Source organism: Pseudophryne corroboree, chromosome 7 (assembly GCF_028390025.1).
Source record: "Pseudophryne corroboree isolate aPseCor3 chromosome 7, aPseCor3.hap2, whole genome shotgun sequence".
In the NCBI taxonomy this organism is placed as follows: Eukaryota; Metazoa; Chordata; class Amphibia; order Anura; family Myobatrachidae; genus Pseudophryne; species Pseudophryne corroboree.
In genome coordinates this window covers 117,002,675-117,023,391 of record NC_086450.1, presented here as the reverse complement: position 1 = coordinate 117,023,391, position 20,717 = coordinate 117,002,675, and the positions used below count along the sequence as shown (strand labels likewise).

The window sequence follows — 20,717 nt, the reverse complement described above, 5'->3', positions numbered from 1 at the left end:
CGACACATTCCGGAGGTAAGTACCAGGGATGGAGTTAGGCACTAGGAGGAGAGTTAAGGTTAGGCTGCGGGCAGGGTTAGACTGGCCCATAGGGGTACAGGGGAAACCACAGGAGGACCCCACTGCCCGGGGGCCCACCTCCTTCTCTAGGGACCAAGTTCCACATTGTGCACTTGAATTATACATTATATATATGTTTAATACTTATGCTATACTTAAAATTATAGTGTACTATATATATTTATCAAGGGGCCCAGACCATGGACTCTTTAATAGTTGGCCAAGCCTCTGCGGTGGCTGGCCACACCCCCTCTGGACTGACCACACCCCTAATCATGGGCCCCTACCACTGCATCTCCCCGGTGGGCCCTTCATGCCCTAGTCCGACACTGGCTGCGGGGGTGGGGGAGGATAGTGATAGGGTGGGGGGAGAGTTAGGGTTAGGCTGCGGGACAGGTTAGAGTTAAGCTAAGGGAGGGGAGGGTTGGCTGTGGGTGGGGAAGGTTAATGTTAGGCTGTGGGAGGGTTGGGTTACGCTAATAATACTTATGGGTTGTGTAGGGATTCTGGCTATTATGATCCTGCTGTCGGTATTCTGACTGTTGGGATCCCAACTGCCGGTATTTTATACTAAATCCATTTCTAACTTCTTTGAACATATTCAATACTTATTACGATGTAATTTATCAGTTCAAAATGAATTTGTGACATCACTGAGTCATGCTTTCATTCTACCAGGTTGACAATACATTGATACATTTGATTCTAAATTATACTGGTTCAACCAATAACATACATGCACAGAATGCAGGTACAGTACACTTTAAATATTTGATTAAAAAAAATATGAGTATCCAATTAATAATGAATACAGGTTTTTTAAAGTACTATTTCAAAGTCGGCTCAAGGTGATAGATCCAATTTAAGACGAATGAGCCTGTGACTCATCACCCAGTTAGGCAAATTACACAGATGTCAGCATCAAGCAAATGGAATCTCTTTCTTTCAGAGAATCCAATAATACATGACTTTTATTATAAGAATCACAGCAACAGTAGGCACTTCAGTAGAACAAATGGCACAATCAGCAGCATTGTCAGAGAAAGGTGCCCGGTTGCTTACAGATACAGAGAAAGATCTACATATTAGATGGCATGCCGATAAAACACTTTGGTAACAATGACGATAATGAGTTTTGAAGGGAGACACATGGTTCTGGGCAATGGGAAGCATTAACCTACATCACACACAGAGTATATTGGAAACCAGTTGATTTTTCTTTCTACAGCTAAAGGGAAATGGATATTAAGATAGAGAGATTAATATCTGTATATACTCATCACTCTGCCAAGGTACTAATTACAAATGAGCTATTTATTCAGATACTATGCCAGTAACAACCCAATATTATTATATTTATATCCCTAGTAAAGGCAAACGTACAGGTGCCCTTTAAAGATTAACTAAAATGTAAAGTTTTAAGTTCCCACTGTCATGATACTGCACAGGAAAATGGGTAATCCTGACAGAGCAATAGGGATTTGTGCTGGCTGTACTGTATATACCCCCAAACATCTGAGGATGATGTAGTAGTGAGAAGAGACACTAATATTTTTTTTGGTTATTCTTCCCTCACTACTTTCAGTGAATTAATTGCACAGACAAAATACAGCCCTTACATTAGTCCAAATACAGATAAGTCCTCATATATCATTGTTGAAGTCACGCCAAACAGCCCCTGTGGGTGCGCCAGGTCCCGAGAGACTCAGCTAGCACTGGATGTCTTTTTTTAGTCTTTTTGGGTGAAAATGCATCTTAGTCGCAATGAAATGGCTGTATGGCTAGAACGCAGCAAGAGATTTGATATGAGACACTGGTATATCTGTGTGCATAAAGGGGGGAATTCTGAGTTGATCGCAGCAGGATTTTTGTTAGCAGTTGGGCAAAACCATGTGCACTGCAGGGGAGGCAGATATAACATGTGCAGAGAGAGTTAGATTTGGGTGTGGTGAGTTCAATCTGCAATCTAAATTGCAGTGTAAATACAGTATAAAGCAGCCAGTATTTACCCCGCACAGAAACAAAATAACCCACCCAAATCTAACTCTCTCTGCAAATGTTATAGCTGCCTCCCCTGCAGTGCACATCGTTTTGCTCAACTGCTAAAAAATTTCCTGCTGCGATCAACTTGGAATTACCCCCAAAAGACACCTGTTGCTAGTATAGTTGCACAGGATCTGGCGGCTCACTTGCACCAGGTAATCTCATGTTGCTGTACGTGGCATATTGAGGCTAGATATATAAGGACAGATTTGTAAGTGCACTTTATTGCGATTTGGACCATATTAAAATATGCAAAATGTGTTTCTGATTGTTTTTGTTTTTTCCTTGTTTGAAAACAACTTTATATAACTTTCAATAGCTTTTATTGATCAAGTATGTAATAACATGCAATACCATAGCCTAGCACATTGCAGGCATTAGAATATTTATAGTGATGGCACCTACAGTGTGGGACAGATATTACTGTAAACACTAGTGATAATATCAACAAAATAGTTAATGTCTGTCATATTAGTTAATACCTAATGTCTGTCATATTAACCACAACAGCTTAATGGCGTGACTTACAGTTAGAAGGTGGGTATTTTTAGCAACATAACAAGGCGGCAGTGCCGGCACCTCCCACCAAATCCATCATGCCTAGGAGGCATGGTCGCCGACTCTGGGAAGTAGAGCACTGCTCCAGGCAGATCACCAAGTGGAAGGGTGACTGCACGCTCTGGGCGCCTCTGCAATAGTTATACTGGCTGCAGGGTGCCTGCCTGCTCCAGGTAGCTATGCAATAGCAGTCGCTGCAAGGTACACTTCCAGGCACCCTACCAACCACATGCAGGTGCCGTGGGGCAGCAACTGTACCACCCCCAGGACCCTGTGCGACGGCACCGCTCACACACCCTTAGTTACGTGCCTGAGTATGATAAAATTTGAGTGTCTGGGTTGAAACTAATCAGTGGTATAAAATGTACGTTCCAGTTTTATATGTACTGTACAATTCCTTTTAAAAGCACTATTCAGGAAGAACATAAATTTTGGTTTGCGTGCAGAGAGTGTGGAAAATTTGTAGGTAGAAGTATAGTTCTGTATTTACAAAAGATTATATTTCAGATTTGTGTGCAAGTACTCTAATGAAACAAAGCAGACAAGCTAAAGACCAGTAGCTCAAATAACTCCGTAGCAATAGAGTAAATGACTGCCACATTGAGTATACATTGGATCTATATTTCTTTACAATACATAGGGCTAAATGTAATAGCCTCCGAGTTGCCGGAGGTGCGGGAATTTGTGCAAGTATGCAAAGTCCTGCACCTCCGGCAACTCGGAGTCTATTACATTTAGCCCATTATGTCTTTGTTGGATGTTTTCTCTTTATTTCAATAAGTTGATAACCTACAGAACAAGGTATCCCATGATGCTCAGCTAGACAGCAGATCAACAATGTTGTTTTACCAGAACTATAATGGAGAAGAAAAAGTACATAGTATCTTACCTTTTTTCCTCTCAGAGAAATATTTGGTGAACTGGTAAGGAGTTTTTCCATGAGATACTCCCTATTCTGTAAAAAAACAAAAAAATGTTTTTTTAATGGTGTTGGTATACACAAGGCAATGAATAATCGCAAAGATCCTGTAGAGTATTGGTAAATGCATCAGCATAGCTTACAAATACAGTACTTAGCAAATATTCAAAAGGTGTCAATAAAAAAATAAAATTCTGTGGTACTTACCTTTGCTTTTTGAAAAAATTTACATTTTAAAAGCTCAGCTGCCGTTGGCCTAAAATAAAAAAAAAGATTTTTTATTTTCAAATATTGCATAGTTAAAAATGACATGATGAGGCTATAAGGGAATAATATTAGTGGATAGAAAGGAATAACCAATAGTACATGTTTTGCAGCTGAGCTGTGGTAATATTAATAAAGTGTTGAGATTAACGGGATACGGTCCTTAGGTCGACTGCACTTAGGTCAATACCCATTAGGTCGACCACTATTGGTCCACATGCATTAGGTCGACATGGTCTATGGGTCGACAAGGACACTAGGTCGACGTGTACAAGGTTGACATGAGAGTTTTTTTTTCTATTTTTTAACTTTTTCATACTTTACGATCCACATGGGCTACAATTAGGAATAGAAACCTGTGCCAAGCGAAGCGGTGGCAGAGCGAGGCACCTTGCCCGAAGCATGGCAAGCAAAGCGAGCTATGAGAGGGGACACGGTGCACTAATTGGGGTTTACAGTCACTATACAAAGAAAACGACACCAAAATGTTTTTTTTTTTAAACCCTCATGTCGACCTTTTTCCATGTCGACCTTGTTCATGTCAACCTAACGACCATGTCGACATATTTCAGATCGACCGATAGTGGTCGACCTAATGACTGTCGATCTAGATACAGTCGACCCTATGATTCACACCTGACCCGAGATTGACATGGTACATTAAAAAAATAAGTATATACAGTACATATAATATGACATGGGACAGGGAAAGAACCCTGTGCTTTAAAGGGTAATTGTGGGATGGAGTGAAGGGGCGGGGGGGGGGGTTCTGCTTGAGAGTTGTCCAGCGTGTATTATACAGTATAAAGAAGAGTATTTTATTATAGCAGAATATTATTAGTAAAAGAATCATGGTTACACCCTGCTGCAAGTACTCAATAAAAAGACCACACACGCATACTATTGCTATTATTCAGTAAATTAGTAAAACCAATCACACATGAGGGAGCTTATGTAAGACCTGTGCAGGAATTATAGCAACTATGGGGGTAATTCCAAGTTGATCGCAGCAAGAAATTTTTTAGCAGTTGGGCAAAACCATGTGCACTGCAGGGGGGACAGATATAACGTGCAGAGAGAGTTAGATTTGGGTGTGGTGTGTTCAATCTGCAATCTAAATTGCAGTGTAAAAATAAAGCAGCCAGTATTTACCCTGCACAGAAACAAAATAACCCACCCAAATCTAACTCTCTCTGCAAATGTTATATCTGCCCCCCCCTGCAGTGCACATCGTTTTGCCCAACTGCTAAAAACTTTCCTGCTGCGATCAGCTCGTATTTTTAAAGCGGCAATAATTTACAAGGCAAAGCCAGATTGCCACTTTAAAAATAGTAGAATACTTGCCCGAATTCCCGCACAGCCGGCATTTCGCAGGCTATTGCATAAGCCCAGAGGTCTTGATAGTCCTCTTGCATTAACTGTCAATTGCCGTTTTCCACTGTGACCGTCATTGGGCTAAGTCTGATAATAAATGGTGGAAATCCCAGCAGGAGATGTCCCGCCCCTTCCCAGTACCCCACTTTCAAACTTCTCTAACACTGACTGCTACTTACATCAGCTGCTAACACAAGGAATTCTATAACTATATTATTAATGTATTAACGATAATATTTTTTAACATTACAAGAAGTTGTTTGTAACTAGAATGTTTTCATTACATGATCTGCTTCTGTTTTCAGTGCAGTTCTCATTAAAACAACAATAATTGGATCATGAATTGCTAGCTATTACTTTCTCGACAATTACTATAAAAGAAATTATAATGAATGAACGCATGACACCAAAGCTATCATATTGCTCAGGTTATGAAATATATAATTAGGCAAAATATGTGTCTCAAAATGCACAGCTAGAAAAACAATTACACCTTAAGTATACAAAGGAATTGTATTTGTGATTATCTGTAATTTTCTAAAATAACCATATCCATGTCAATGTTTTTGTAGTAATATACTGAATACAGACTGCAGTAACATTTGGCAAATAAAGAAGAAAGAAGAAGACGAAGAAAAAGACAAATAAGAAGACGACAAAGAAGACAAAGTTGTTGTTAGTACTGTAACTGGGATTTCTTTTGGGATAGTGCAGATTTTTCAGTCGATTTTGCTTTGACTTAGACCATAGGGACCGGAGGGCCACACTTTTTTCTGCTATGGGGCCCAGACATTTCTATCTAAATCTCTGGATAATTCACAATGTTTCTCTTTTAAGCCTACAAAGTAGTTTGTGAATAAGTGTTATTATTGTTTATATGCACCCTCAATTTCATATGTGTATATATTTATCAGCAATTATCTGCATAGGGAGAAACAGTAAACTAAAAGGAAGACCATCATGGATAAACGATTGAACCATGTGTTCTAGCGTTTAATAAACAGCAGATACAAGATCTTCCGGTTCCGGTCTTCATGGGATAGGGAGCACACAGTGAGAGCTCCGTCCCCGCCGACCCGCTGACCCACCTTTTCTAGGATGTACTCAGCTTCCACAGCTCCCAGGACCGGACCCGCTGCCTCTATGAGCGCTATGGATCGCTTTCTGATGCCTGTGGCCACAGCCTCCCGCTGGCACCTCAGCGGGACAGGAGAAGCGACATACGGCTGGCAATATGGCGCTGGACGCGGGCACTGACAAACTCTCCCCTGCATCCAAGAAAAAGGCTGCTGAAGCCACAGGGACTCCTTCCTCCCAGGTATGCCATGCACCAGATGCCCCAGTGACATATGGTGATGTAGTGGAGGCTATTAGGGCTACTATGGCCCCCCTTCTCTCCCAGGCTGTGTCTGATATCACACAGCAGCTGCAGCAGCTCACTCAACGTGTCACGCTTACTGAATCTCAATTGCATGCCGCTTCCCATGATATAGAAGGGCTACATCATTCTGTAAAATCGCTGACATCTGAGAATTATCTGGAATAAATTAGACAACGTCGAGAACAGATCGAGGAGAAATAATATAAGGCTTGTGGGACTCCCTGAATCTGTAAAAGGCACGGCATTAGCCCATTTTGTACGAATCACCCTCCCATCCCTATTAGGTATAGAACAAGATTGTCAAGATCTGGTTATCGAGCAGGTCCACCTACTCCTAACAGACTGCGACCGCGGGTAACTCTTTTTCCACAATGTAGTGTTTTGGTCTGCTTCACGTAGAGTGAAAAATATTCAAGCTTTTCATTTTTCAGGACTATTCTGTGGAGCTGACTAGGGCCCGGAAAGCCTTTTCACCCATATGCTCGCATCTTGTGTCAGAGGGCTGCAAGTTTGGTCTGTTATATCCCGCCCGCTTACACCTGTATGAGGGGACTTCCCACAAAGACTTTCTGTCGCCAGCTGATGCCGCAGCTTACCTACATCACCTTGCAAACGCGGATCACTCTGACATATCTGATCCACCTGCAGCAACTACCTGAAAGGGTTTCTTCTGTAGTTCCAATATTACCTCTAATGCCTGCATTAGTTTACTGAGTTAATGTCATCTACATGACTTCTACGAGGCAGGAGTCTCACTCTCTACTGCCTTGATCAATGTTCCAGATGTACGACCTCTTCCACCTGTACTGTTATATCACTGAAATCTTTCATCCTATTTACAAACAGGTAACAAGCTCCATATTTTCTCTCAGACTAAGATATGTTGCTCATTGATTTTTTCTTACTCTCACACCCCAGGGATGACTCTCATATGGTTCTTTGTAGGCTACCTGGATTACAGTTTCTTGTTCTATTTTGGTTTTATTGCCGGTTTACACCATTGTTTAGCAGCTCCTCCCTGAGTACCGTTTACCTATGTCCTTGTTGTTTGTATTTTTATTGTTATTATTTTCTTTAGGTTTGTTTATACAGCGGGGTGGTCGGACGGAGCCCCCTACCCATTTATCCGTGCATGAGATGGGTGCAATTGTCTCGCTCTTGCATGTCTGCTAGCTGGAGAACTACGGCTGGTTTCATCGTATTGTACTTACTTTTATTGCCATTACTCATGTATAGCCGTCTACATGTGCTGATCTCCCCCTCTCCTTCCTACCCCTTCCTCCTTTGTACTGTCTCTCCACCCCCCCCCTCCCCCCTCCTTTTCTTTATGCTGGCACTCATTTCTGTACTGATCTTATCTAAATATGGTACTAGTACCTTTGTATTGCACTCTCCTCTGTGCAAATGCCTGGTCTATTAGTGGGGTCGTGGAATGTCGGTAGTTTTAATTCACCAGCTAAATGACGTAAAGTACTTCTTTATCTTACTAAGCAGAATGTGGGCCTGGCATTTCTCCAAGACACACATCTAATACCAGATGAGATTGCAAAACTGAATTGTTTAAATTGGCAGGTGCTGGGTTCTAGCTCTTTTAATTCTAAAGCCAGAGGGGTTGTGATTTTGATCATTTGCCATTTACCCTTTGTCATAACCTCCACTATTGTGGACCCCAACGGTCGTTATGTAATTCTTACGGTTAATATCCAGGATAGATCCTACCTACTGTGTAATGTATATGCTTCCAATGTGTACTCCAAGTCCTTTTTTCAAATGCTGCTTGCAGAATTGTGTCCACTCCTTTCTGACCCGTTAATTTTATGTGGTGACTTAAATTTGGTTTCTTCCCCCTACTTGGACCGTTCTCACACACCTAACCGTTCTCTCACTTTACCGACAGTAGGGGTCCCCCTGTTGGCTGAGAGGTTGCAGGCAGCAGATATTTGGAGGGCACTTCACCCAATTGACAAGGAATACACATGCTTATCCGCAGATCACCACACTCTCTCTAGAATAGATTATATTTTGCTTTCACACTGCCTCCTACCACATGTCACATGTTCTCACTTTGAGACTATAGTCCTCTCAGATCACGCTTTAGTCACGGCCACCCTTCACTTTCCAGACACCTCCTCCTCCCCCAAACTGTGGAGATTCCCCTCGTACCTTGCAAAATCTCTTAAATTCCAACAAAGCTTAGAACCTGCCTGGGAAACCTTCAGGATAAATGATTTAGCCCATTTAGACAGTGACCCCTCCTGTTTTGGATGACAGCGAAAGCGGTCCTCAGGGGTGATATTATATCCTATGTCTCCAACATGAACAAACAATATGCCTCCCAATACCTGGAATTTCAGAGGACCTTGTCGGCAGCCTTTCAGCAGTACAAAACTTCCCTGACCCCCCATACTCGACTATTATACACTGAAGCTAAAACACATTTTGACGAATTGATGAAGTCTATGGGTGATCGATATCTATTCTCTGTGAATTATAGATATTATAAATTCGGTAATAAAGCAGGACGATTATTGACAAATCAACTTAATGGCACCCGCCCCCCCAATGGTAACACTTCTTCAGGTGCAATGACTACTAGCAATAAGGAAATCTCTGAAGTGATGCAACTCTTCTATCAGGAATTGTAGACCACCCCTACGAATCCATCCTCTCCATGCCCCCGTGGTAGCTCTCCCTGGTCCCAATCGTTCTGGGATGCACTTCCTACTCCACAACTTCCTCCGTCCATGGTCCAGACTCTTCTTTATCCTATTACTCTTCTAGAAGTTAAGCAGGTTATTGGTCAATTTAGTCGTGACAAAGCACCTGGCCCAGATGGTTTCAGCGCAGATTTTTATAAAATCCTTCTTCCTCGTTTATGTGATACATTGGTAGGGGTACTGAATACCTTGCTCTCTTCTACATATCTCCCTCCCCACTTTAACACGGCTATCCTTAAAATTCTCCCAAAACCTGGTAGGGATCTCTCACTCCCTGGCGCCGCTCACCAAGATCTTGGCAGATCGCATTAAATTACTGCTTCCCCATATTATACATATAGATCAGACCTGATTCATAGCCGGGCGGCAATCTGAAATTAATGTTCGTAGGGTACTCTCAGCAATATATTATGCTAATACCTTGCCTCCCACAGACCTAACCCCTCAAACTCTACCTGGATGCTGAAAAAGCATTTGATATGGTTGAGTGGGCTCACCTCTTCCATACCCTCTCTCAATTTGGATTCCCAGATTCCTTTATTAACCTCCTTAAACTGTTATACTCTACTCCTCAAACTCAGGTATCTTGTAATGGGATTCTCTCCTCCCCTTTTACCATCGGTAGGGACACGAGACAAGGGTGTCCCCTTTCCCCCCTGCTCTTTGCGATTGCCTTGGAGCCCCTGGCAATCTCGCTGAGGCAGTCGAAGGACTTTTCAGGAATACGAGTTGGTGGTGTTGACCTGCGTGTCGCTCTCTTCGCAGATGATATGCTATTATTTGTATCTTATCCGACTACATCTCTTCCTGAAATTCTAGGACTGATCGGAGCTTTTGGGAACAGAGCGGGATACAGGATTAACATCGCCAAATCTGAACTTCTTCCACTGGGCGCTTCATCACGTACCCTTTCTGACCATCTCCCTAATATGTCTTTTAAGGTCTCCCAAATGAAAATTACCTATTTAGGGATTCAGATTCCGTCTGATCTTTCCAGACTATACGAAGAAAATTTCACTCCCCTGTTGACCCGTATCACTGCCTTATTGGACAGTTGAATGTTATTTCCCCTATCTTTGTTAGGGAGGGTGGCTGTATTACAAAGTATAGTTTTCCTAAAATTATTCTATCTCATGCAAATGCTCCCTATTGGCCTTTCTAAACGAGATACATTGTACATGCACAAAATTATGTCCAGATTTTTATGGAAAGGTAAAAAATAATTTATAGCTTTAGACAAACTTATGGCTCCAAAATTAGCGGGGGGAATTGGTATTCCAGATTTTGCTTCTTACTACCCACCCTGTTCCGTTGTGCTGCTGATTGGCTGTTCGACGGATCTTTTCACAGACCCAGTCTTAGATGAGGCCCTTTTTCATCCTTACTCCCCAGGTGCTCTTTTATTATCCAAAGCTACGTCCATCCCGACTCACATACTTCAAAATCCTCTCTTTCATGATATTTATTATGCTTGGATCACACTGCATAGGAAATTTCACTGTACTCCCCACACCTCACCCTGCATCCCGTTATGGGGTAATCCTATGTTCCCTCCCTCTCTTACCAACTCTAACTTTCGTGTCTGGAGAGAGAAGGGTCTGACGAATTCCTCGAAGGTCTTTGATCCTGGAGGTGCTTTTCTCCTATTCTCAGATCTTCGAGATAAATACATTCTCCCTTCTTCACATTTTTTTATGTACCTGCAAATTCGTCATTACCTGGGATCTACCACTTATTCCCACAAAGCATTATGTGACAACTCAAACTCGCTCAGTCCCTTACTAGCATCCCTGAATGTGCATAAAGCAGGCCCTACACGTATTCGACAGCTTTACTCTATTTTAACGTCTGCCTCCACTGATGTAAGATGGGATAAACTTCTGAAGCAATGGCAATGGGATTTACCTTATCTCACTGCTCATCAACATCTCAGTAGTAATTATACGCTTGTAATGAAATGGCTAGCTTCCCCATACTTGCAAGAGGTACATTTGCGCACTCTGCAAAGAGCATATATCTCCCCAGCCCAACATGCCAGATTCCATCCGACCGAATCTGGAGAATGTCCCAAATGCCACATGCACACTGCTACCTTTTATCACATGTTTTGGGAGTGTGGCCTGATTCGTATCTTCTGGCATAAAGTGGCCTCATTTGTTAATCAGCTACTAGGACTATGGGTTAGAGCGACTCCTTTGACATGTCTTTGTGCTAACTTTAATGACTGGGACCTAGGTCCCTCAAGACACCGCTGGCTCCCGTTCCTGACAGTATTGGTCACTGTATCTAAGAAAATTATATTATCACACTGGCTATCAGCTTCTTCCCCAAAGATGACGGAATACACGGAAAGCTTTTACAAATTCTATATTTTGATAGGAAATCAGCCCAAGTCAATAAAGAATTGGGTGTAAAATCTTTTACAAAAAATGGGGCATGTACATAGACTCCCGTGATCAGGCCACACAACCCCAAATATTTAAAGTATTTGAAAATACAGAATGGTTCCTTCATAAAAGATTATTAGAAGATTCCACACTATGACCCCTCTGCCCCCCTCCTTTACCGCTCACTAGTTCTCTGTGAGCTTATGTTCCACCTATTCCTATTATTATGGTATATTTATCTACACTCATGATGTCGTTGGTACTAATGTATTATCCTTCTTTTGTCCCTGTCCTCCCTCATGTGTGTTCCCCTGATTTCCCTTCCCCCTGCTCCTTTCCTCACAGCTCTAGATTTCTCCTCATTTGATAAAGATTGTGGATTATTTAGTATTTGTTATCCTATTCTGTGGATGTGTCAAACAATTCCGCATTGGTACACATCATCTTCATAAGATGTGTTCACTTCTCTATTCATGTTGTTATTTCTCTTTTCTCAATCGCTCTGTATGACTGTTTCACGACCATGTCTATCTATTATCTGTTTTCCTTTGTGTATTTTGTTTTAAAATCAAATAAACAGATTAAAAAAAAACAGAAAACCCAGCAGATACAAGGCCACTGATGATCTCCCAGACAGAGTTTGAGCGACCACCATCAAATCTGGCAAGCATGTCGCGGAAACAAGTAATCTTAGCCTCCTTCTGCTCTTGAGTCAGCTGATGGGACACCCAGCATGCAGAAACCTTTCACATGACATGCTTTTTTTGGAGTATCAAGTGGATGGATCCTGATGAGATGCCTAGCTCCTTCTCTAACTGGGATATATCACCCTGTCTTCCACCTCAACTATGGTCCGCATGGCAGCAATCTTGTCCTCTATGATGGCGGACACAAGTTGGCCACATCATTCCTCATCTTCTAGGGACTGTCTCCCATGCCGAAATTCTGCAAACAACTCAAACACAGTGATTCGGGACAGTGCTTTCTCCCCAAATGCAGCTAACAGTTGGTCAAAACTGTCCTACTGTCACAGACCACTCTTGTAGTAGTAGAGGGATCATGGCTCTCCAGTTGTCTCTGTTGAGCTCCATAACGAGTATGTGAAGGAAGTGAACATGCTGACTTCTTCGGTGTGCAGCACTGCTTATATACGGTTCTGTGCCTTGACATTTCACAAGAACTTTACATCTCTGGGCTTTCTTTTTTAAAACATACTTGTTGTCTAGACACACTGTACCCGATATTCAGCCTTTCAATTTTCTAAAATGCTAATACACTAAAAGGTTGCATTCTCATGAACATTGGTGCTGTCCACCAAATAACTATTTCCATAGTCAGTAGGTCATGGATATGCATTCACATACTGCACTAAATAGTCATATATGTGCTTTTGCATGTATCAATTGTTATGGTATCTATAGTGCTACCATTTACTGTACAGTCTGTTACTTATAAACAAAACATCTGGTGGTGTATTTATTTGATGCATCAAGTTACTGAAGATCATTTAATAAATTGTAACATTATTTATCCTTCATTTAGTCATTGCATCCTGACCTTGTGATATATAATGTGAAAAGGAAAGAAAACTAATAAAACTAATACCAAGGATGATGATGATGATGATGATGATGATGACAGTAGTAAGAATAATAGTAGTGTAGTAGTAGTAGTAGTAGTAGTAGTAGCAGTAGTAGTAGAAGAGTAACACAAAAATAAAATAAACTATTGTTATTGTCTGGCAGGGTTAGGTACGGGTCGTAATCTCGATCACGACAGTCAGAAGAGCAACTGCGTAATCCCCACAGACAGAATCCGAGCTGGATCATGGTATGTACTTTACCCTACCCGTACCTAAAATCCTAATCCTATCTCACCCCTCCCACAGCCTAAACCGTAAATGTCCCCCCTGCAGCCTAATCCTAACCCCCCACATCCCCGCAGCATAACCCCATAACCCTGACCCTCCCCCTAGTGTTTGGGATCCCGCAGTAAGTCTTCCGACTGCCGGGATTTACACTGTATCCCGTCTGGCCATAACATAACATGTTGGCACACACACAAGCAAACCTTCATAACCAAACTGTAAAAGTTATTCTAGAGACATTGTTTAAAATTATTTATGTGTGATGAACTAAGAGTGTTGTGACAAAAATCATAAGAGAAGTGCACCTGGAAGACAGGAGAGGAGAGGCGACATAAAATCTTTTCACATTTACCAAGCCAAGACATTATAAAATATAATGGAGCACCAGCTATGCTGAATATAATCACTGTAACAATATCCTGTGTGCTATTTTACTGTCATTAAATATTTAATTGACTGCAAGAGAACTCCACAGGAAAAAAAACTCTGTGTGCACGGAAAATACCCCAGGCGGTGAATATATTTAGTCTGGTATTGCAAATAAATGCTCTTTTTTTATTAACCTAATCTCTTGTGTCTGACGTTTTGCAGAGATTTGATACATGAATGTGGTCAGTGTGACTTCCATCCAGTAGACAGACAAAGCAACATATTCTTTGGGAGAAGATTAGCCTCTTACCTCTTTGATGGGTCTTTCTGGAGACAGAGCGAGATTAATTTCCTAAATGATTTCCCATATTTCCTCATCATCTCCTTATCTTCTATTCCAGTTTCTAAAGTTGGAGGATCATTTTGCAAGGTCAGCATTAAGACCTGGAGAATACAGCATACTTTTATATATATACTAGCATAAAAAATGTGAATACTTTTGAATTCTCACTTAATATACTGTAGATTTAAGTAGAAAATAATTATTCTCTACATTTTACACATAACCCATCTTGGCTCATAAGTCCCGTGTGAGTGCCGTGCAGAGTGTCTTTCTTGCTGAAAATGTGTGTCTTGTTCAGATAAATAAAAGAACTGGGAGTGAGAAAATAAGATTTTACTTACCGATAAATCTATTTCTCGTAGTCCGTAGTGGATGCTGGGACTCCGTCAGGACCATGGGGATTAGCGGCTCCGCAGGAGACAGGGCACAAAAATAAAAGCTTTAGGACTAGGTGGTGTGCACTGGCTCCTCCCCCTATGACCCTCCTCCAAGCCTCAGTTAGGATACTGTGCCCGGACGAGCGTACACAATAAGGAAGGATTTTGAATCCCGGGTAAGACTCATACCAGCCACACCAATCACACCGTACAACCTGTGATCTGAACCCAGTTAACAGTATGACAAACGTAGGAGCCTCTGAACAGACGGCTCACAACAATAACAACCCGATTTTTTTGTAACAATAACTATGTACAAGTATTGCAGACAATCCGCACTTGGGATGGGCGCCCAGCATCCACTACGGACTACGAGAAATAGATTTATCGGTAAGTAAAATCTTATTTTCTCTGACGTCCTAGTGGATGCTGGGACTCCGTCAGGACCATGGGGATTATACCAAAGCTCCCAAACGGGCGGGAGAGTGCGGATGACTCTGCAGCACCGAATGAGAGAACTCCAGGTCCTCTTTAGCCAGGGTATCAAATTTGTAGAATTTTACAAACGTGTTCTCCCCCGACCACGTAGCTGCTCGGCAGAGTTGTAATGCCGAGACCCCTCGGGCAGCCGCCCAAGATGAGCCCACCTTCCTTGTGGAATGGGCCTTGATAGATTTAGGCTGTGGCAGGCCTGCCACAGAATGTGCAAGTTGAATTGTGCTACAAATCCAACGAGCAATCGTCTGCTTAGAAGCAGGAGCACCCAGCTTGTTGGGTGCATACAGCATAAACAGCGAGTCAGATTTTCTGACTCCAGCCGTCCTTGAAATATATATTTTCAATGCCCTGACAACGTCCAGCAACTTGGAATCCTCCAAATCGCTAGTAGCCGCAGGCACCACAATAGGCTGGTTCAGGTGAAACGCTGAAACCACCTTAGGCAGAAACTGAGGACGCGTCCGCAGTTCTGCCCTGTCCGAATGGAAAATCAGATATGGGCTTTTATACGATAAAGCCGCCAATTCTGACACTCTCCTGGCTGAAGCCAGGGCCAGTAGCATGGTTACTTTCCATGTAAGATATTTCAAATCCACCGATTTGAGTGGCTCAAACCAATGGGATTTGAGAAAATCCAAAACTACATTAAGATCCCACGGAGCCACTGGGGGCACAACCGGGGGCTGTATATGTAGTACTCCTTTTACAAAAGTCTGGACTTCAGGAACTGAAGCCAATTCTTTCTGGAAGAAAATCGACAGGGCCGAAATTTGAACCTTAATGGACCCTAATTTGAGGCCCATAGACAATCCTGTTTGCAGGAAATGTAGGAATCGACCCAGTTGAAATTCCTCCGTCGGGGCCTTCCTGGCCTCACACCACGCAACATATTTTCTCCAAATGCGGTGATAATGTTGTGCAGTCACCTCCTTCCTGGCTTTTACCAGGGTAGGGATGACCTCTTCCGGAATGCCTTTTTCCCTTAGAATTCGGCGTTCAACCGCCATGCCGTCAAACGCAGCCGCGGTAAGTCTTGGAATAGACACGGTCCCTGCTGAAGCAGGTCCCGTCTTAGAGGTAGAGGCCACGGATCTTCCGTGAGCATCTCCTGAAGTTCCGGGTACCAAGTTCTTCTTGGCCAATCCGGAGCCACGAGTATCGTTCTTACTCCCCTTTGCCATATAATTCTCAGTACTTTTGGTATGAGAGGCAGAGGAGGAAACACATACACTGACTGGAACACCCACGGTGTTACCAGAGCGTCCACAGCTATTGCTTGAGGGTCTCTTGACCTGGCGCAATACCTGTCCAGTTTTTTGTTGAGGCGGGACGCCATCATATCCACCTTTGGTTTTTCCCAACGGTTCACAATCATGTGGAAGACTTCTGGATGAAGTCCCCACTCTCCCGGGTGTAGATCGTGTCTGCTGAGGAAGTCCGCTTCCCAGTTGTCCACTCCCGGAATGAACACTGCTGACAGTGCTATCACATGATCTTCCGCCCAGCGAAGAATCCTTGCAGCTTCTGCCATTGCCCTCCTGCTTCTTGTGCCGCCCTGTCTGTTTACGTGGGCGACTGCCGTGATGTTGTCAGACTGGATCAACACCGGCTGACCCTGAAGCAGGGGTTTTGCCAGGCTTAGAGCATTGTAAATCGCTCTTAGCTCCAGTATATTTATGTGAAGAGTCATCTCCAGGCTTGACCACACTCCCTGGAAGTTTCTTCCCTGTGTGACCGCTCCCCAGCCTCTCAGACTGGCATCCGTGGTCACCAGGACCCAGTCCTGTATGCCGAATCTGCGGCCCTCTAACAGATGAGCACTCTGCAACCACCACAGAAGAGACACCCTTGTCCGTGGAGACAAAGTTATCCGCTGATGCATCTGCAGATGCGATCCGGACCATTTGTCCAGCAGATCCCACTGAAAAGTTCGTGCGTGGAATCTGCCGAATGGAATCGCTTCGTAAGAAGCTACCATTTTTCCCAGGACTCTTGTGCATTGATGCACAGACACTTTTCCTGGTTTTAGGAGGTTCCTGACAAGTTCGGATAACTCCCTGGCTTTCTCCTCCGGAAGAAACACCTTTTTCTGAACCGTGTCCAGAATCATTCCCAGGAACAGCAGACGTGTCGTCGGGGTCAATTGAGATTTTGGAAAATTCAGAATCCACCCGTGCTGTTGCAGCACTACTTGGGTTAGTGCTACTACGTCCTCCAGCTGTTCTCTGGACCTTGCCCTTATCAGGAGATCGTCCAAGTAAGGGATAATTAATACGCCTTTTCTTCGCAGAAGAAACATCATTTCGGCCATTACCTTGGTAAAGACCCGAGGTGCCGTGGACAATCCAAACGGCAGCGTCTGAAACTGATAATGACAGTTTTGCACCACGAACCTGAGGTACCCTTGATGTGAAGGGCAAATTGGGACATGCAGGTAAGCATCCTTGATGTCCAGGGACACCATAAAGTCCCCTTCTTCCAGATTCGCTATCACTGCTCTGAGTGACTCCATCTTGAACTTGAATTTTTGTATGTACAGGTTCAAAGATTTCAGATTTAGAATAGGTCTTACCGAGCCGTCCGGCTTCGGTACCACAAATAGCGTGGAATAATACCCCTTTCCCTGTTGTAGGAGGGGTACCTTGACTATCACCTGCTGAGAATACAGCTTGTGAATGGCTTCCAATACCGTCGCCCTGTCTGAGGGAGACGTTGGCAGAGCAGACTTTAGGAACCGGCGAGGGGGAGACTTCTCGAATTCCAACCTGTAACCCTGAGATACTACCTGCAGGATCCAGGGGTCCACCTGTGAGTGAGCCCACTGTGCGCTGAAATTCTTGAGTCGACCCCCCACCGCCCCTGAGTCCGCTTGTAAAGCCCCAACGTCATGCTGAGGGCTTTGCAGAAGCCGGGGAGGGCTTCTGCTCCTGGGAGGGAGCTGCTTGGTGCACTCTCTTACCCTTTCCTTTGCCTCGGGGCAGATATGACTGTCCTTTTGCCCGCTTGTTCTTATAGGAACGAAAGGACTGCGGCTGAAAAGACGGTGTCTTTTTCTGTTGGGAGGGGACCTGAGGTAAAAAGGTGGATTTCCCGGCTGTTGCCGTGGCCACCAAATCCGATAGACCGACCCCAAATAATTCCTCCCCTTTATACGGCAATACTTCCATATGCCGTTTGGAATCCGCATCACCTGACCACTGTCGCGTCCATAAACTTCTTCTGGCAGATATGGACATCGCACTTACTCTCGATGCCAGAGTGCAAATATCCCTCTGAGCATCTCGCATATAAAGAAAAGCATCCTTTAATTGCTCTATAGTCAATAAAATACTGTCCCTATCCAGGGTATCAATATTTTCAGTCAGGGAATCCGACCAAACCACCCCAGCACTGCACATCCATGCTGAGGCGATGGCTGGTCGCAGTATAACACCAGTATGAGTGTATATACTTTTCAGGGTAGTTTCCAGCCTCCTATCAGCTGGATCCTTGAGGGCGGCCGTTTCAGGAGACGGTAACGCCACTTGTTTTGATAAGCGTGTGAGTGCCTTATCCACCCTAGGGGGTGTTTCCCAGCGCGCCCTAACCTCTGGCGGGAAAGGATATAATGCCAATAACTTCTTTGAAATTAGCAGTTTTCTATCGGGGTTAACCCACGCTTCATCACACACTTCATTCAATTCCTCTGATTCAGGAAAAACTACAGGTAGTTTTTTCAGACCCCACATAATACCCCTTTTTGTGGTACTTGCAGTATCAGAGATATGCAAAGCCTCCTTCATTGCCGTGATCATATAACGTGTGGCCCTACTGGAAAATACGTTTGTTTCTTCACCGTCGACACTAGATTCGGTGTCCGTGTCTGGGTCTGTGTCGACCGACTGAGGTAAAGGGCGTTTTACAGCCCCTGACGGTGTCTGAGACGCCTGGACAGGTACTAACTGGTTTGCCGGCCGTCTCATGTCGTCAACTGATTTTTGTAACGTGCTGACATTATCACGTAATTCCATAAACAAAGCCATCCATTCCGGTGTCGACTCCCTAGGGGGTGACATCACCATTACCGGCAATTGCTCCGCCTCCACACCAACATCGTCCTCATACATGTCGACACACACGTACCGACACACAGCAGACACACAGGGAATGCTCTTATCGAAGACAGGACCCCACTAGCCCTTTGGGGAGACAGAGGGAGAGTTTGCCAGCACACACCCAAGCGCTATCAATATATAGGAACAACCCTACAGAAGTGTTGTTTCCTTTATAGCAGCTTAATATATCAATATCGCCAAAAAAGTGCCCCCCCTCTCTGTTTTTTTTACCCTGTTTCTGTAGTGCAGTGCAGGGGAGAGTCCTGGGAGCCTTCCTCGCAGCGGAGCTGTGCAGGAAAATGGCGCTGTGTGCTGAGGAGATAGGCCCCGCCCCCTATTTCGGCGGGCTCTTCTCCCGGTGTTTGTGAGACCTGGCAGGGGTTAAATACATCCATATAGCCCCAGGGGCTATATGTGATGTATTTGTAGCCAGAACAAGGTATTATCATTGCTGCCCAGGGCGCCCCCCCCCAGCGCCCTGCACCCTCAGTGACCGCTGGTGTGAAGTGTGCTGACAACAATGGCGCACAGCTGCAGTGCTGTGCGCTACCTCATGAAGACTGAAAAGTCTTCTGCCGCCGGTTTCTGGACCTCTTCACTTTTCGGCATCTGCAAGGGGGTCGGCGGCGCGGCTCCGGGACCGGACTCCATGGCTGGGCCTGTGTTCGATCCCTCTGGAGCTAATGGTGTCCAGTAGCCTAAGAAGCCAATCCATCCTGCACGCAGGTGAGTTCACTTCTCTCCCCTAAGTCCCTCGTTGCAGTGAGCCTGTTGCCAGCAGGACTCACTGAAAATAAAAAACCTAATAACTTTTTCTAAGCAGCTCTTTAGGAGAGCCACCTAGATTGCACCCTGCTCGGACGGGCACAAAAACCTAACTGAGGCTTGGAGGAGGGTCATAGGGGGAGGAGCCAGTGCACACCACCTAGTCCTAAAGCTTTTATTTTTGTGCCCTGTCTCCTGCGGAGCCGCTAATCCCCATGGTCCTGACGGAGTCCCAGCATCCACTAGGACGTCAGAGAAAACTACATTAGCTTTCACTGATCAATTTGATATGCGACAAGAGCACATCTGTGTGCGACTAAATGTGAATATGCGTAGAAAGGGCTCCGATGTAAGCGGCCGCTGCTTCTGCTTACAAAGAGTTCCAATGTGCTTCATCTGCAACTTCGTACGTGTGTAATACAAATTCCTTTGCCATTAATGCCGCAGCCCATCGTCTCCGGTACACTGAGAGCGGCTTTCTACTACAATGTGACTAAGACACACAATTTAAAGATAAATATGGTAAGCTACTTGTCTCGGAGCATTGCAGTCGTGCTGAGCGTCTCGTACATATTGTGTGTGGATAACCAATAAGTGAGGATGAATCTGTATCTGCATACTCCTGTCATTAACTGTATTGGCTTTCCATTTTGTACTGTGATTTTTAGTGCTCACTATGAAACCATGCCTCCAGTTTTATC

The 20,717-nt window shown here is 44.1% G+C and overlaps 1 protein-coding gene and 1 long non-coding RNA gene across 3 annotated transcripts in view; one reads left to right on the top strand and one right to left on the bottom strand.

The window, feature by feature from the left end:
* STK39 (serine/threonine kinase 39) overlaps positions 1–20,717 on the bottom strand; it is a 604,781-nt gene that overhangs the window by 386,088 nt on the left and 197,976 nt on the right. For both annotated transcript variants that reach the window (XM_063933583.1, XM_063933584.1), the window contains exons 8-10: positions 14,250–14,383; positions 3,788–3,836; positions 3,551–3,616 (exon numbers count right to left, since the gene is read on the bottom strand). In XM_063933583.1, coding sequence (XP_063789653.1) covers positions 3,551–3,616; positions 3,788–3,836; positions 14,250–14,383 — 249 coding nt within the window. The remainder of the gene's footprint in view (positions 1–3,550; positions 3,617–3,787; positions 3,837–14,249; positions 14,384–20,717) is intronic.
* On the top strand, positions 5,797–14,255 carry LOC134944752 (uncharacterized). Its single transcript, XR_010181941.1, has 3 exons — positions 5,797–5,893; positions 13,449–13,533; positions 14,162–14,255. It is a non-coding gene; the product is annotated as an uncharacterized LOC134944752 (long non-coding RNA).